The sequence below is a fragment of the Cannabis sativa genome, chromosome 3 (genome assembly GCF_029168945.1).
Source record: "Cannabis sativa cultivar Pink pepper isolate KNU-18-1 chromosome 3, ASM2916894v1, whole genome shotgun sequence".
NCBI classification, from domain to species: domain Eukaryota; kingdom Viridiplantae; phylum Streptophyta; class Magnoliopsida; order Rosales; family Cannabaceae; genus Cannabis; species Cannabis sativa.
The window spans coordinates 45,745,604-45,764,960 of record NC_083603.1 but is presented as its reverse complement, the minus strand read 5'-3'; the positions used below and the strand labels follow the sequence as shown (position 1 = coordinate 45,764,960).

Below are 19,357 nucleotides of genomic sequence, written 5' to 3'. Positions count from 1 at the left end.
ATTAAACATCAAAACTTGCTAATCATCTAACAAAGAACTAAGTTTATTGAGGAAAAAATAATATTTAGAAAAGCATTAACATGCTGCTAAACAATTTGACTCAACAAAAATATGAAAAAGTTAATAGTAATTAAGAGTTCAATTCAATGCTACAAAAAGAGTCACAACTTCTGTCTGAATAACTAAAAAATAATTTTTAACATATATAATCAGTAACTAATTGATTTATGAAAAATGCTAAAAGATAAAATATATCATATTACAATTAGTACAATTAAATATATATTCCACATAAACTATTATAGAATATTACCAAATTATTTATAAGGCGTAAAAGCGATACTAGACAACACCGTTATCCTTATAACAATATTGTTGATATATAAATTAATTAAAGCCAATTATTTGATAATTGATAAAATATTTTTAATTATTAATTGTAGTAGATACTTTAATAGAATATTTCATCTATATTTTTGACAAAATATAGGATTTCTACTAATTTTCGAGCTAGCTACTCAAATTCTGTCTCCAATAACTCCATTTTTTTTTCTGAAAGAATTGATGTTCATTAAAAGAGAAGATAGCTAGAGATCACAGGAGGATCACCCGCATACTGATTTAAGCTACGATTAATATAATAAAACTTACAAATATTGAAACAGTTAATGAGAGCTCAAAAGCTTAAATACGCATTGTAATTCGTGCTTCTTTTTTTTTTTTTTCCCAAAATAATGTTAGTAGATTAAGCTATATCAAAATCAAAGATTGGAGAGGTACACAGTCTCGATCTTTTTATATTTATGTAACAATTTACTTGTTTCGCATTAAGGTTATTTTAATCTAACATTATTATTAATGATATATGTATTTATAATTTTTTTTTTGTACTAATTTACATCTTATGTAAAGCCCGCTTAGTTAATTTGGAAATTAGCAGTTATTTATGTTAATCATGAAATTATTTATAGCCATTTAAATAATTTATTATTGATATTTATGGAATTCAGATATGCATAATTATGTCATCAGTAGCTTTTATATTTCGCATTTCTGGTGTCCGGTATTTTGGAACGCGGCGTTTGGCTCAGTAGAAATCACAACTTAGTATGTTAGTATTTTGGAGACGGGTTTTAGACATTGGGAATGTCGGGAATGGCCGGGAATTTAGAATGTCCCAAAAATACCCCTTTAGTATGAATTATGTAATTTTATGGTGGAGGGGCAAAATGGTTTTTTTGCCCCAATGACTTTTTGTCTTTTGTGACTTGTAAATGGAAATTAAATGTTGATTTTTATTATTTTTCTTGGCTGGAATAAAGTATTATATGCATGAAAATCTTTGTTTTCTCTCAACTTTACACTTAACAAAAAATAGAAAAAAAAACTTGGGAAAAAAAGAAGCTCTCTTTTCTTTCTCTCCATTTCGGCTTGGTGTTGGCTGCTAGGGCAGGGATTTTTCTCTTCAATTTCTTGTGATTTTCTTCTCCTCTAAGTGTAATTCAATTGTAGGTAAGATCCTTGAACTTGTCCTTCTATGTTTTCTTGAATTTTAAGTGAAAATGGATGAAAATGCATGTTGAATTGAAGTTCTTGCTGCTGTGTTGTGATGTTGTTTTCTAAAGTTTATCTTGCTATTTCTAAGTAATTTAAAGCTAGTGTATGCATGTTGATTACTTGAAGTTATGTTTTGGGAGTTTTTAGTTCAAGGGCATGATTTTCAAAAATGTATGTGAATCTGTAAATTGCTGGCTGTGGTTGATCATTTTCATTTTCAGAGGCTTAGTTAGGCATATTTAAGTAGGTTTGATCTAGCTTGATGGCATGTTAGTGGATTTTAATCAAGCTTGAGTTTTGGAACTCAAAGCTTGGTCTTTAATGGCATTTTGTGTTTCTGTGAGTTCTGGGTGAATTTGTTGCCTTTGAATGGTTATTTGGGGTTTATTGATCAGGTCTGGAAAGTCTTGGATGATTTGGGTTAGATTTGAGCGAGTTATGAAATTTTGAAAATTTCCTGCGAGGAACCGAATTCGGTTGTGCAACGGAATTCCGGATGGGTGTCCGATAATTCCCGAACCGAATTCGGTTGGGCAACCGTCTCTTAGGTTGGGGAATTTTTCCGAACCCTAGTTTTCCTCATTTTTGGGTTTTTAGGGGTATTGCCATGCTTTTTATCGATAGGGAAACTTTTAGTTTCAAGTTTTAGTCCCCGGGAAGTGGTTTAGCGTGTCAACTTATAGCGTTGTGATTTTTATGGTTTAGGAGCCGATGTCTAGTTACGCTTCGATTCCGGTCAGGTTGACCGGCACACCTGAAATCGGAATCCAGGTAAGATTAGTATAACAGTATGCATATGTAGATTACATGTTTAGCGTGCATGTAGGAAGCCTGTTAGATCACATTAGATATGTATTTAGGCTTCGAACCATCCAACCCTGTCACGTCGGTACAGGCTGGAGTATGACCAAGAATGAGTATGGCCGGTTCGACCGATCAGCCGACACTTGGTTGGTGGTTCGGTGCTATTGACCTATCCCGTCGGTACAGTGGAGTATGACCGACGGCGGAGTATGACCGGTTCGACCGATCAGGAGGATACTTGTCAATAGTACCGTCCCCTGAACGTTCAAAACTCAGTACCATGTTGGACATGGCAGTAGTGCTCAGTACCATGTTGGACATGGCTGTAGCGGGACTCAGTATCGTGTTGGACACGGCAGTCAGTTTTATGTATGATATTATTATGCTTTTCTTACTGAGTCTGTCGACTCACAGTTTATGTTCATGTGTAGGTAAAGGCAAGGTCATGGGCGATGGACCGTGACCGAGCATTTGAGATTGTACATGTCGGGGCGGTTAGGCTGGAGCGTACGATCCTCGGGACGACAGAGTGAGATTTTTGTAACTGTCGTTAGACGACTTTCATTTTGATGTAAAAGTTAAACAGTTAAAACGTTTGTAAATATTTTTATAAATCGGGATCCCGAGACTTTTTGTAAAATGGTTATAAGTTTAATGAAAAAAGCAAAATTTTAACTAATCACGTTTTTCCATAAACCTCGTTGATTAGCAACGAGCTGCACAGTATGTTTAAAAATCACGTAATACGCCTAAGATAGTTAGGGTGTTACAATTTGGTATCAGAGCCGCCAGGTTGTCTTCCGAAGATCGTCACGACATGTACAATCGTCATCAGCAGTTAGCTCGGTTCACGGTTCAGTAAGCCTTTATTGCTTTAGTAGTTTATTTTATTCAGTTATGAAAAAGAAAAGCCTGTTAGGAAGCATGTTAGTAGCCTGATAGTAGAATAGGCGCATGTTTCATTTCTAATTTCCAAATTAAGCGGCATTAGTAAGCTCGCCTTGAATACGACCTGATATGCCAACTCTTGGTTTCGCAGGCGGTTCTAACTAGATGGACGCCAGGCGGACTACCAGGAGTCGGGGCAACTCCGTGGGGTCGAATCAGGGAGAGGGAGCTCGGTTTCCCCCACCTGCTAGGGGCCGAGGTAGAGGTCCCTGAGGCAGGGCTCGTGGTCGGGGTGTTGAGGACCCGCCACAGGCTGCCCAGGCTCCCCCAGCCGATCAGGGAGCCCCGAATCGGGAGTTGCGGTTTGCGGAGATGCAAGCCGGATCGAAGATCAAGACCTCGAGATTCGAGAGGTTGAGACGGCGGGGTGCTCTGCCGGTTCCGGTGCCGCGGTAGTTCCGGTGGCACCTGCCCTTGCCGCCTGTGCCGAGATAGTGGTGGCGGCCCATAGATTGGAACCATTGTATGAGCGGTTCCGGAAGCAAGCACCTCCGGTATTCCTGGGAGGTCCAGATGTATCGAAAGCCGAGCAGTGGCTGACGGTGATCACCAGAATCTTGAACTTCATGGGTGTCACCGGTAACGACAGAGTGGTGTACGCCACATTCCAGTTCCAGGAGGATGCCCTGGTATGGTGGGACATGGTGTCTCAGATTCACGATGTCACCACCATGACTTGGGAAAGGTTCCAAGAACTCTTCAACGCGAAATACTATAATGAGGCGGTCAGAAGCGCCAAGAGGAAAGAGTTCGTTCACCTGACCCAGCGGGAGAACATGAGTGTCACTGAGTATACTACTCAGTTTGACCGGTTGGCGAGGTTAGCCTCGGGAATTGTCTTGGCCGACTTCGGCGGGAAGGAGAAGTATCCGGACGGGTTGAGTCCCAAGATCGAGCATGACACGATGATTACCACTGACGACAGCACCACCTATGCTCAGATGGTGGAGAAGGCACTGCGAGCTGAGGGCGCAGTGGGGTGTATGTCAGAATCAGCCAGTACTCCGGTTAGTGGCGGAGCTCCTACCCCTCTGCATCGGGCTTCGGCGGGGAGTAGTGGTTCGGCCATTGATCGGAGGAAGAGGGCACCCACGCCCGGCGGCTCAAGTCGAACAAGAGGTTCGGGGGAACCGAACGAGAGGAGTCGTCCTGGTGGTAATGAGACCCGATTCTCCTATCCCGAGTGCCCTAGCTGCAAGAGGCACCATCGGGGCGAGTGCAAGGGGCAGGGATGCTTCCATTGTGGCATGCCCGGGCACTTCAAGAGGGAATGTCCCCAGCTCCGGCCAGAGGCACCGAGAGCTCCAGCAGTACCCACTCCAGCCAGGGTATTCGCGATCACGCAGGCTGATGCAGATGCCAGCCCATCAGTTGTTACAGGTCAGCTTTTTATTAACAACTCGCTTTATTCAGTGCTGTTTGATTCTGGGGCTACACGTTCTTATGTGGCGGCCAGAGTCTTTAGTAAGATGGGTAGACCCTTTGATAAATATGAATCAGGGTTTGGAACCCTGTTACCTGGCGGAGAATTGGTTATCTCCAATAGGTGGATTAGGTCTATGCCGATCAGGATAGATGGTAGAGAGTTAAGCGCTGATCTGATAGAGATGAGCTTAGTCGAATTTGATATTATTTTAGGAATGGATTTCCTATCTAAATATTCGGCGAGCATTGATTGTAAGAGGAAGATGGTGGTCTTCCAACCGGAAAGTGAAGAACCGTTCGTATTTGTGGGTTCGGTTCAGGGATCTCGGATCCCGGTGATCTCGGCTATGTCAGCGAGAGAATTATTGCACGGTGGGTGCTTAGGGTTTCTGGCCGTGGTGGTGGACACCACTCGGCCAGACACCATTCGGCCAGAGGATATCAGAGTGGTTCGGGAATTTTTGGACGTTTTTCCCGAAGAACTTCCAGGGTTACCACCTCATCGGGAGATTGACTTCGTGATTGACTTGGCACCAGGGGTGGATCCGGTTTCTAAAGCCCCGTATAGGATGGCTCCAGCTGAACTTAAGGAATTAAAGATTCAGCTCCAAGGGTTGCTGGACATAGGGTTCATTCGGCCCAGTGTGTCACCCTGGGGAGCCCCAGTTTTGTTCGTCAAGAAGAAGGACGGATCTATGAGGATGTGCATCGACTACAGAGAGTTGAACAAGCTGACGGTGAAGAATAAGTATCCATTACCTAGGATCGATGACTTGTTCGATCAGCTTCAGGGGAAGACGGTCTTTTCTAAGATTGATCTTCGTTCGGGTTATCATCAGTTGAGGATCCGAGAGGAGGACATTCCAAAGACGGCTTTCCGCACTAGGTATGGACACTACGAGTTTCTGGTTATGTCATTCGGACTAACCAATGCTCCTGCAGCATTCATGGACCTGATGAATAGAGTATTCAAGGATTTCCTCGATATCTGTGTGATTGTGTTTATCGACGACATCCTCGTGTACTCTCAGTCAGAAGAGGAGCATGAGTTACATCTTCAGATGGTACTGCAACGACTTCGAGAACATAGACTCTACGCCAAGTTCAAGAAATGTGAGTTCTGGTTGTCTCAGGTGTCCTTCCTAGGGCACATTGTGGGTGAAGACGGGATCAAGGTGGATCCCGGGAAGATCGAATCCGTCAGGGATTGGCCGAGACCGAAGACAGTGACAGAGATCAGAAGCTTCTTGGGATTAGCTGGGTACTACCGTAGGTTCGTGGAGGGGTTCTCCAAAATTTCTATGCCCCTAACCGAGCTTACAAAGAAGAATCAGCGATTTATCTGGACAGATAAATGCGAAGCTAGTTTTCAGGAGCTGAAACAGAGATTGATTACTGCTCCGGTACTAGCTTTGCCTTCGGACGAGGAGAAGTTCGTGGTCTACTGTGACGCATCCAAACAGGGTTTGGGGTGCGTATTGATGCAAGCCGATCGGGTTATCGCTTACGACTCCCGTCAGTTAAAGGATTATGAACAGCGATACCCGACCCATGATTTAGAATTGGCCGCAGTGGTTTTCGCACTGAAGATTTGGCGGCATTACTTGTATGGTGAGAAGTGCGAGATCTATACCGACCATAAAAGTCTCAAGTATTTCTTTACTCAGAAAGATTTGAACATGAGACAAAGGCGTTGGTTGGAATTAGTGAAGGACTATGATTGTGAGATCCTTTACCATCCCGGGAAAGCCAATGTAGTGGCCGATGCCCTGAGCAGAAAGGGTCCCGGGCAAGTAGCTAGCATGGTCCAGATCTCACCCCAGCTAGCAGAGGATATGGTTAGGTCCAGCATTGAGTTTGTGGTAGGTCAGCTTCACAACTTAACGCTGCAATCTGATCTGTTAGAAAGAATAAAGGTTGCTCAGACGACAGATCCGGAGTTAGTGAAGATCCGAGATGAGGTATTGGCTGGTCAGGCCAAAGACTTTTCAGTGTCAGATAGTGGAATGCTTTTGTATAAAGCCAGGGTTTGTGTCCCGAACAGTGTGGACTTGAGGAACGAGATCTTTGAGGAGGCTCATTCTACCCCGTATTCTCTGCATCCCGGCACCACCAAGATGTACCAAGACTTGAAACCGTACTTCTGGTGGAACGGTATGAAGAAGAATTTGGTAGAATTCGTATCGAGATGCCTCACGTGTCAGCAGATCAAGGCTGAACATCAGAGACCAGCAGGGTTGTTGCAGCCTCTAACCCTACCAGAATGGAAATGGGAGGATATTGCGATGGATTTTGTGGTCGGGTTACCTAGGACCACGGGTATGTATGACTCCATCTGGGTAGTGGTGGATCGATTTACGAAATCTGCTCATTTTCTGCCGGTCAGAACAACATTTACAGTGGATCAGTTGGCAGAACTGTACGTCAAAGAGATAGTGAGACTTCACGGGGTACCGAAGTCTATAGTTTCGGACAGGGATCCGAAGTTCACCTCCAAATTTTGGCAAAGTTTGCAACGGGCAATGGGTACGAAGCTAAAATTCAGTACAGCATTCCATCCTCAGACAGATGGTCAGTCCGAAAGGACAATTCAGATATTGGAGGATATGTTGAGAGCCTGTGTTATGGACTTTGAGGGTTCATGGAGTAAATACCTACCGTTAGTGGAATTTTCATACAACAACAGTTACCAGAGTACGATAGGGATGGCACCCTATGAACTGTTGTACGGTAGGAAATGTAGATCCCCTATCCACTGGGATGAGACAGGGGAGAGGAAATACCTAGGTCCGAGTCGGTTCAGCGGACCAATGAGGCAATAGAGAAGATTAAAGCTAGAATGCTTGCCTCCCAGAGCAGACAGAAGAGTTACGCAGATCCGAAACGTAGGGATGTTGAGTTCCGAGTAGGGGACCATGTGTTTTTGCGAGTATCTCCGATGAAAGGGATTAAACGTTTCGGGAAAAGAGGCAAGTTATGCCCTAGGTTTACAGGACCTTTCGAGATTCTCGAGAAGATAGGTCAAGTGGCATATCGGTTAGCATTGCCTCCAGCTTTATCAGCAGTGCACAACGTATTTCATGTCTCAATGTTGAGAAAATACGTTTCAGACCCCTCTCATATACTCAGTTATGAGAGCCTTCAGCTTCAGTCAGATATGTCTTATGAGGAGCAGCCAGTGCAGATCCTGGATTGAAAGGATAAAGTCCTTCGGAATAAGACCATAGCGTTGGTCAAGGTTCTCTGGAGAAACAGTAAGGTGGAAGAAGCCACCTGGGAGCTAGAATCAGATATGCGAGCTCAATTTCCAGAGTTATTCAGGTTAGATTTCGGGGACGAAATCCTTTTAAGGGGGGGATAGTTGTAAAGCCCGCTTAGTTAATTTGGAAATTAGCAGTTATTTATGTTAATCATGAAATTATTTATAGCCATTTAAATAATTTATTATTGATATTTATGGAATTCAGATATGCATAATTATGTCATCAGTAGCTTTTATATTTCGCATTTCTGGTGTCCGGTATTTTGGAACGCGGCGTTTGGCTCAGTAGAAATCACAACTTAGTATCTTAGTATTTTGGGGACGGGTTTTAGACATTGGGAATGTCGGGAATGGCCGGGAATTTAGAATGTCCCAAAAATACCCCTTTAGTATGAATTATGTAATTTTATGGTGGAGGGGCAAAATGGTTTTTTTGCCCCAATGACTTTTTGTCTTTTGTGACTTGTAAATGGAAATTAAATGTTGATTTTTATTATTTTTCTTGGCTGGAATAAAGTATTATATGCATGAAAATCTTTGTTTTCTCTCAACTTTACACTTAACAAAAAATAGAAAAAAAAACTTGGGAAAAAAAGAAGCTCTCTTTTCTTTCTCTCCATTTCGGCTTGGTGTTGGCTGCTAGGGCAGGGATTTTTCTCTTCAATTTCTTGTGATTTTCTTCTCCTCTAAGTGTAATTCAATTGTAGGTAAGATCCTTGAACTTGTCCTTCTATGTTTTCTTGAATTTTAAGTGAAAATGGATGAAAATGCATGTTGAATTGAAGTTCTTGCTGCTGTGTTGTGATGTTGTTTTCTAAAGTTTATCTTGCTATTTCTAAGTAATTTAAAGCTAGTGTATGCATGTTGATTACTTGAAGTTATGTTTTGGGAGTTTTTAGTTCAAGGGCATGATTTTCAAAAATGTATGTGAATCTGTAAATTGCTGGCTGTGGTTGATCATTTTCATTTTCAGAGGCTTAGTTAGGCATATTTAAGTAGGTTTGATCTAGCTTGATGGCATGTTAGTGGATTTTAATCAAGCTTGAGTTTTGGAACTCAAAGCTTGGTCTTTAATGGCATTTTGTGTTTCTGTGAGTTCTGGGTGAATTTGTTGCCTTTGAATGGTTATTTGGGGTTTATTGATCAGGTCTGGAAAGTCTTGGATGATTTGGGTTAGATTTGAGCGAGTTATGAAATTTTGAAAATTTCCTGCGAGGAACCGGAATTCCGGTTGTGCAACCGGAATTCCGGATGGGTGTCCAGTAATTCCCAGAACCGGAATTCCGGTTGGGCAACCGGTCTACCGGTTGGGGAATTTTTCCGAACCCTAGTTTTCCTCATTTTTGGGTTTTTAGGGGTATTGCCATGCTTTTTATCGATAGGGAAACTTTTAGTTTCAAGTTTTAGTCCCCGGGAAGTGGTTTAGCGTGTCACTTATAGCGTTGTGATTTTTATGGTTTAGGAGCCGATGTCTGTCGTTACGCGAGTTCCGGTCGGGTTGACGGCACACACGAAATCGGAATCCGGGTAAGATTAGTATAACGGTATGCATATGTAGATTACATGTTTAGCGTGCATGTAGGAAGCCTGTTAGATCCCATTAGTTATGTAGTTAGGCTTCGAACCATCCAACCCTGTCACGTCGGTACAGTGGAGTATGACCGACGGCGGAGTATGGCCGGTTCGGCCGATCAGTGACACTTGGTTGGTGGTTCGGTGCTATTGACCTATCCCGTCGGTACGGTGGAGTATGACCGACGGCGGAGTATGACCGGTTCGACCGATCAGGAGGATACTTGTCAATAGTACCGTCCCCTGAACGTTCAAAACTCAGTACCATGTTGGACATGGCAGTAGTGCTCAGTACCATGTTGGACATGGCTGTAGCGGGACTCAGTATCGTGTTGGACACGGCAGTCAGTTTTATGTATGATATTATTATGCTTTTCTTACTGAGTCTGTCGACTCACAGTTTATGTTCATGTGTAGGTAAAGGCAAGGCTGTAGCTGATGGACCGTGACCGAGCATTTGAGATTGTACATGTCGGGGCGGTTAGGCCTGGAGCGTACGATCCTCGGGACAGCAGGGCTGAGATTTTTGTAACTGTCGTTAGACGACTTTCATTTTGATGTAAAAGTTAAACAGTTAAAACGTTTGTAAATATTTTTATAAATCGGGATCCCGAGACTTTTTGTAAAATGGTTATAAGTTTAATGAAAAAAGCAAAATTTTAACTAATCACGTTTTTCCATAAACCTCGTTGATTAGCAACGAGCTGCACAGTATGTTTAAAAATCACGTAATACGCCTAAGATAGTTAGGGTGTTACATCTTAAAATGCCAAACATTATAGAAAAGATAGGTTCACTTATTTATTTGTCAAGCACTATATTTGGATCTCGATGATCTAACATCTCATTAATTGCTCTAGAGTTATATAAAAGCTTCATATGTTTTCAGAACTAGTTTGTATATTTATGTTACAAGATAAATATTTTGAAAAATGAGAATATTAATAGGAGTATTATAACCGACTGATAAATATTGGATATCTAATTGTGATCGGATCGGCTGTATTGGATGTTATTTTTGAATATCCAATCAGATCGAAGGATATTGATTGAGGTGTCTAAAAATCCAATACATCCAACATCTAATCAAATTAATGAATATTTTCATTTAGGTTGAATGAGTAATTAGATTTTATGTTGTTATAAGTAAAAAAAAAATATATGTATATATAAAAATTAATATGAAAATTATTATTTTTTTGATTGGATATGTCCAATTCAATCCAATAGATATTTTGGATGGATCTGATCCAATAAATATTAGGTCTAAAATATTAGATAAACCCAAATTAAACCAATAGATATACATATTAAGTATTAAATAGTTATATTTAATATTTGGATATAGAGATAATGTTATTCTTAATTGGGTTTGGTGTATATTCTAGGGTTAGATATCCTCCCCTATATAAAGTCTATGTAACATTTAATATATTCAATACAATTAAAATACTTTTACTTTACTAATATGTATCAAACTCTCTCTAGGTGACCTAGATCCTATTTTCACGCATCACATTCGGATTTCACAGATCTTGCTGTTCTCCTTAGCTCGCACTCGCCGGATCTCTGCTCCCTCCAATCTTCCTTCGGCTCTTCCCACTACCGCTGCTTCCACTGCTGGTAACGTCGTGGCTGATTACGCCACTGCTCCCATAGTGTCTCCTCCTGTCTAAGAAATGAATTTAGCATCTTTTGATGCTTCGATCGAACAACCTGCTAAAGCTCTGGATCTCCAACACACTGTTCCGTCTCCACCTCAGGATATTCGGTCTTCTTTAGTCATTCCTCCTTCGATCGGAGCCACTTCCATGGCTGCTCCGGCCATGCCTTCAAGATCCATCCCTCCCGTGACCATTGGTAATGTTCTTCTCACTAATCTTGGTCCTCACAATGCCGATCCCGTTTCTTTGCAACTTTCCTCTCACGATTGCCCAACCAACGAAGATAATCCCTATTTCGTTGGCTCTGGTGACCATCCCGGGTTGATTCTTGTGACTCCTCCCTTGTTCGACCATAACTTTCAGCAATGGCGTCAGGATTTTCACTTGGCTCTTGAAGATAAGAACAAAACTGGCTTCATTGATGGAACTCTTCCACAACCCGATCCTACTAGTCATCTCTTCCATTCTTGGATCCGCTACAACCAAATGGTAATGTCTTGGATTATTCATTGTGTTTGTTTAGATATTAAGAGTAGTGTTATGTTTCTTGATACTGCTTATAAGATGTGGATTGAGCTTACTAACCGTTTTAGTCAAGGGAATGGACCTTGTCTTGTTGAACTTCAAGAATCTCTTACAGATTTACGATAAGGAGACGAATCTGTCAAGCCTCCGCTGACAACGCCAAGTTTTAGAACCAAGAAAAGGTCTTTCAATTTCTTACTGGCCTTAACAAATCATACCAGGTGGTTCGTGATCAAGTGTTAATCACCGAACCCTTCCCATCTCTATCGAAGGTGTTCTCTACTATCATTTAGCATGACCGACAAAAGAAACTCTGCATTCTCTCGAACCTCATCACTGCCACTTCATCTCAGTCCTCAAATCCTCCTTGCAATAAGAAAATGCAACCTTTTTGTACTCACTACTCGAAACCAGGACACTTGAAGGAGAAATGCTATATTCTCCATGGTTTCCCTCCCAATTATTTTGACAAGCGCAAATCTGACTCTTTACAGCGCTCCACTTCAGATCGGGGTTCCCTTGCCAAAGGTCCGGCTGCTAACCAAGCTTCCACTTCCCACTCTGTTTCGGACAAACTTGCTTTGCTGCAAGAAATAATTTCACAGCTTACTCAATAGATTCAACATGCTCAACAGGCTCAATCAACAGTTGATATCAAAACTCCATTGGCCTCTAACCTCATTGGTAAATCTATATTTTTCTCAAATAATCTCTGGATAGTTGATAGTGGGGCTACCCACCATGTTTGCTTTGATAAAACATGTTTTACTTCTTTTGATACTATCCCTAGTGCTTTGCATATTAGTTTACCTAATGGTATAAAAATCCCTGTTACTATATTTGGTATTGTTCACATTAATGCTAACTTTTGTTTAACTAATGTGTTTTTTGTACCTGATGTTCAGTTTAACCTCTTGTCGGTCACATCTATTGTTCAAGATCCAAAATATTTAGTCTTATTCTCACATTCTAGTTGTTCTATTCAGAACACTAGTCAGAATCTACAGATTGGGATTGCTAATCGCGTTGGATAACTTTTTTTTCTCTAACAAGAAAATAATTGTACTTGTCATTTTGTTCAAACCAATAGATCTTGTAATGATGTACACAAATGGCATTTACGCCTTGGGCGTCCCTCTTTACGGGTTACTAAATCCTTGAATTTTTTTTTCATTTTAATGATTCTGACTCATCTTTGTTTCCTTGTCATGTATCTCATTTAGCTGCGCAAAAAAAGACTACCCTTTAATTTGGCTAATAATATGGCTCCTACTGCATTTGACTTAATTCATTTGGATATTTGGGGTCTTTTTCACACAACCAACATAGAAGATTATTGATATTTTCTTACTATTGTTGATGATCACACTAGATTTACTTGGGTTTACATGCATAAAAATAAATCTGATGTCAGCACTATCATACCTCAAATTTATGCTTATGTACTAAATCAATTTTCTATCTCTATTAAAGGCATACGATGTGATAATGCGAAAGAACTAAACTTGTCTTCTTTTTTTACAACCAAAGACATTCTTCCTTATCACTCGTGTTGAAAGACCTCAACAAAATTCCGTTGTTGAACGAAAGCATCAACATATATTGAATGTTGCTCGCTCTCTTGCTTTTCAATCTCGTTTATCTCTTGGGTATTGGAGTTACTTTATTAATACTGCTATATATTTAATGAATCGCACAACATCTGTTTTAATTCACTTTAAATCTTCTGTTGAGTTGTTGTATAACAGGTTACCTTCGTATGATCATCTCCATATCTTTGATTGCCTTACCTATGCTTCCACTCTGGATGCTTAAGGTACAAATTTTCCCCAAGATCTTGGGCTTGTGAGTTCATTGGATACCCGGTTGGTATGAAAGCTTATACTCTACTTGATCTTGAAACTCATCAAATATTTCACTCTAGAGATGTCATTTTTTATGAACATATTTTCCCCTTAAAAATATATGTTCCAATGACATTATCGATGCTTTCTTTTCTAACACTAACGGTTCACCTAGTGGCCTTTCACAGGCTCCTCCCAAAGTTGCGGTACCCGTACCTATACATCCTTCACCGCTACCTGAACAAGTGGCCATTCCAGCCACTTCACATACAACCATACCACTAGGTCCACCACCACTAGCCCCTCCAAGTGGCCCAACGTCACCAAAAAAATCTAGAAGGACGATCATCTGTCCACCTCATCTCCAAGACTACATTTGTGAGTTTTCTACTCCACATCCTATTTTAAATTTTATCTCTTATGACAAGTTTTCTCCTAATTTTCGTGCTGCCATTTTAAGTGCTTATTTGGTTTTTGAACCAACTAGTTATTCCCAAGCTTCAAAATTCCCCGTATGGGTAAAAGCTATGGATTCAAAAACTGTTGCACTTATAGCCAATAAAACTTGGACTGTTGTTTCTCTTCCTGATGGCTACCATTTCATTGGCTGTAAATGGGTATATAAAATAAAATATAATGCCCTAGGTGAAATTGAAAGATTTAAAGCTTGCTTAGTAGCTAAAGGGTACTCCCAACAATTTGGGATAGATTACCTAGAAACTTTTGCTCTGGTAGTAAAGTTTAATACTCTAAAAGTCCTCCTTGCACCTGCTTCCATTAATAATTGAAAATTATATCAAATGGACATTAACAATGTTTTCCTCCATGGCGATCTAAATGAGAAAGTTTACATGGCGCTTCCCTCCGACTACAAACATCAAGGAGACCTCCCTCCTAATGTTGTATGTAAACTATATAAGAGCATCTATGGTCTCAAACAGGCCTCCCGACAATGGTATGCCAAACTTAGCTCCACCTTGGTAAGTGAAGGGTTCAAACAATCCTCTTCAGATCACTCTCTTTTTATTAAATCTTCTAACAATACTTTTTTTGCTGTTTTAGTTTATGTTGATGACATTTTAATTGCTAGCAATAACTCTAGCGATGCTGAATTGTTTAAATGACATCTTAACTCCAAATTTAAACTCAAAGATCTTGGTCTTTGGAGGTTCTTTCTCAGGCTAGAGGTTGGGAGATCCACTAATGGTATTTCGGTCTCTCAAAGACTATTTATCTTACAACTTTTAAATGATACAAGTTATATTGGTGTCAAACCCGCTTCCACCCTAATGGAACCTAACACTCATCTAAGCAAGGACATAGGGGAGTTACTTTCTGACCCTACCAGGTATAGAAGTTTGATTGGAAAGCTCATTTACTTAACCATAACCAGACGTAATATTTCTAAAAAGTTGTGACTAAAAAGTTCTTACTAAAAGTGACATTTTTTTTGTAATATAAGTATTAAATAGTTATATTTAATGTTTGGATATAGAGTCAAGGCTATTTCTAAATAGGTTTGGTGTATATTTTAGGGTTGGATATTCTCTCCCTATATAAAGTCTTGTGTAACATTTAATATATTCAATATAATTACTTTACTAATATTACATGAAATGTATCCAATGAATAGAATCGATCCAATTTAACATTTATTGGATGTTTGATCAATTAAATGACTGAAATTAATTTGATTAGATCTTGAATTCGTTTATATTGTGTAATTTTTACTCTCCAAATTAGCTTGCAAAGATTCTCATACGTGTAGTGGTTTGGTTTTTAATGTCGTTGGAAATGAAATGGCTTTAAATTTGTAGTGTCGTACGTAGTCCACTAATTATATATGTCGTTTTACGTACGTGAGTGAGTGACCCAGCGCTAGCTGGCTACTACTATTTGCGAAATAGAAGCCGCTGAAGTGGCTGTGGCACACACCAATCTCTACTGTCCTTCAAAACCTCAACACTTCCATCATGGAACCCACGTGGGTCTTTTGCAATGGACCCCTACCCTTAAATTATTAACAAACAAAAAAATATAGTTTATAAATATTGTTTGGGTAAATAGCCGCACCACTAAAATTTATGTGTTTTTTTTTTTAAGCAGTATAAATTTAATGTTTATTTTTAGCGGTATAAGTACTCAATATTTGTAAAATTGTAATTTTTCTCTAATTTTTATCAGTGTAGACTCTGTTATTGTCTTAAACAGAATACATATAAAGTCTGAATTCTAAATTATTGAATCTAGATAGAAATATATAATATCAGTTACTTCTAAATGTCTTTTTAATAAATTCAAAATAGAGTCTGTACTGACGAAACTAAAAGAAAATTACAGTTTTACAAATATTGTGTACTTATACTGCTAAAAATAAACATTAAGTTTATGCTGTTTACAAACTTCAAACATTAGGTACCGTATTTACTCATATTGTTATTCTTCATATTTTATGGAAATTAATTTGTATGCTCTATCTATGTTCCTTTGATAAAATTTCCTTTTCTAAGCTATGATGTATGAATACATTATCTATTTAATTATTTTTTCTTATAATAATGAATTAATATATATTTTGTGTGTGTGTTAACGTTCCTTAATATATCCTGAAATATAGACCATATAGCATCACGACACTAGAATTTTATTCTGAAACAATAATTTATACATTGTTTTTTCGAATAATAATTATACATTTTCTTAGCAAAAAAAAAAAAAGAATAATAATTGTACATTTGGTAAAGTATATAAATGTATATATTCACGAAACAATTATTTTGTGTGCATTATATGTATAACGTGTAGTTTGGTCCAGCTTTTTAGCACAAGCCCAGCAGCGCCAATTTACTGAAAACAGCTAGCTGAGAAAATTGGTAGTAGGGTCACACCCCAAGAGAGTCTCAAATCTCATGCATAAAAAATATGTTTTTTTTTTTTGGTTAGATAATAATAATAATTATTAAATAAATAAATATCCAAGTTGTAAAGCCACCTCAATTATCTCTTCTCAAGATAATGCATAATGTGTGTGCATATATATATATGGCAACTACATATAAGATAATATGATAGAAACCATCATGTATAGGCTGTATCTCATATATATATTTATTGATATGAAAGATAATTTAGTAATGGAAATAATAGTTTGGTAACTGTTGACCAATATTCCTCATTCTTCACATGCATATATATATGAACATAACTAATCATGATTTCATCGAAACAACATAACTAATGATCTCTGGAATTTAATTCTTAATCTAACATAAAAATTAATATACAAAACAACAAAATAATTGATCTCTAGTAAATAACAAATAATATGTACATTACTCCAAAATCGTATCATCATTTTTATTTTACTAAAACAACTTTAACTTTTATTAATAAAAGTACATTACTAACTTTAATTGATTAGCATTAATTAAGTGCAAACTTATTAACTAATACATGGACAGTTTTATTACAAGACCTAAATACATGCAATAATTAAGGTGTGTTTGGAAAGTTAATTTGAAGTAACTAGGTGGACTTTGTGGTATAGTTCTTCAAAATAAAAAGGTCTCCATAAGTTTATTTTAAAAATGGAAAGTTATTCGTCTCCCGAAAGTATGTTCTCGAACAGCTAACCTGTCCATCTAGAAGAAGTCTCGTATGTGAAATGATAGTTGCCATCCGGGAGGGAGTTCCTGGATGACTATCATGCTTACTCCAAGTGTAGTCTTCAAAAAAGCTAGTCCTCCTCAAGAAGGGAATTCCGAATGGCTAGCTGTTCCTCCTGGAAGGGAGTCCCGAATAGTTGACTCCAACCAGTTCTATGCTATCTGAAAGCTCCTTTAGTGAGTACCTTTGGTCCGTGTTTCTGGAATTCTCATGCACATTCCCGGAAGCACCTATACGTATGTTGATGTAGAGATCTCGCTCAAAGGAGAGTTGGTTATTGCCTAGCTAACTTAACAACCTCGCTTTTTGCAGCCACCAATACTTATCATTTTGATACATAACGATCAAATTGAGTTTCGAAATAGAAAAAAAAGATTGAGAATAGAGAGAGAAAGGTACAGAGAAAAGAGAGAGATTGAGTTTGTGTTTTGTACGAAGAATCTTTTGTAGATAAAAAAGATTTTTGGGTAAGTGTGTGAGAGTTGAAATACTTTGAGAGAACTCATTACAGAATCGATCTTGACTGTATTGTATTTTGTTCTTTCTCAATCAATAGAGAATATTTGGTAGTGTTCTAAAATTGGAGTAGAACCATAGATTATATCGATCTTTCAGACTTGAATCGGTATATTTTCTTTGTTAATTTAATTATTTCTTGCTTTATTTTCATTTCTGGTTTTATACTCTATTCATACTTATTTTTCTCTGATTATTAATCGTAATTTATTATTTTTATCATTACTAATTATTTGATTATTTAAAATTTAATTATTTTAATTCTACACCATTAGTTATAATTTTCTAACAATTTGTTTACGTAGTTGTGGCATCATTGGACAGTCAAAGATGTTTCTTCATTTCTTCTATATTGAAATCTTTATATTTATATCATTCCGTTTTTTTTTTTTGATTGCAGTCACAAATTAGTCATATTCAATCATAATTATAACAAAGACAACTCAACTGCCATTGATTGCATCTCTAAGGATAAAGGACCCATATAACTATATTATATATATCTATTAAATTCACAAATGTGTTTTTTCTTTCATCAATATGAATTAGTTAAACAAAAACACTTTTATTTATATTTACCTGTTTATCAATCAACACAAACAAAACAGTCATAAGGTTTGAACTAGTACCATAAAAGAAAATATAATCATTTATATTCAAGCCACCTCTTTGATTGCTTTCGTAAAAATGACATGAAAATTTATAAACGAACTACATTGTATAAAATATATGTACAATATATATATATTATTAATAAGGTATTAAAGTCAATTGAATTATTTGAATGAACATTAATTGAACCAATTGAAACTATCCACATGGTACATTTCTATATTCAGTTTTGTAGAACAAGTTATTGTATGATATCATAAATGAACTATATGCTATGAGAAGTAGATAGATATGATGGATGCAAATATTTATGAACTTTGTTGCATACAAACCATATAATAATCATTATGTATAACACGTATATATATATATTTATAGTTATATTATTTAAATGAAAAATTGCTTACCTTCTTGTTGGAACCAGAAAACAGAAGGTTGGACCAGATCTACAGCTAAAAAGTAGATTCCTCTGTAAAACTGTAACTAATGTTTAAGAGCAAAGATAGTGAAAACAATGCAAATTTTATTTTAATTTTTTTGTTTTGAATCTCCCTCCCAAGTACACCAACTTAATGAAACCATCATTCACACAGTGATTTAAGCAATAAAAAATTAGCTACACCCACCTTGGAAAACCAAATAGCCAGCTCTTATTACAATTATAATAATAATAATAATAATAATAATAGTTATTATTATGATCCTTTCACATTTCTTTCTTCTCAAAAGTTTTGACTGGTCTTTCTCTGCTCATGTTTTAACCCAAACTCATGTGCTGTCATGCTTTCAAGGAAGAATCTATCTGTTTCTGTGAAGTAAAAAAAGAAACATTTAAAACCATACTCCAAAATCTGCTGAAAAATGTTTTTTTTTTTTTTTTCACCATGCTTTGATAGAAAGTAAATATTATCTTCCGAATTTTCTAAAACTTTATAGGTAGTCTTTAACAACTAGACTATGAT

The 19,357-nt window shown here is 37.9% G+C and overlaps 1 protein-coding gene across 1 annotated transcript; it reads left to right on the top strand.

Moving 5' to 3' along the window:
* Nucleotides 1–11,061: 11,061 nt before the first annotated feature.
* On the top strand, nucleotides 11,062–13,144 carry LOC133035766 (uncharacterized). The gene is made up of 2 exons (XM_061111968.1): nucleotides 11,062–12,441; nucleotides 12,663–13,144. Exon 1 carries the CDS (start codon nucleotides 11,248–11,250, stop codon nucleotides 11,881–11,883), a length of 636 nt encoding a protein of 211 aa, XP_060967951.1. The 5' UTR covers nucleotides 11,062–11,247; the 3' UTR covers nucleotides 11,884–12,441; nucleotides 12,663–13,144.
* Nucleotides 13,145–19,357: the final 6,213 nt, after the last annotated feature.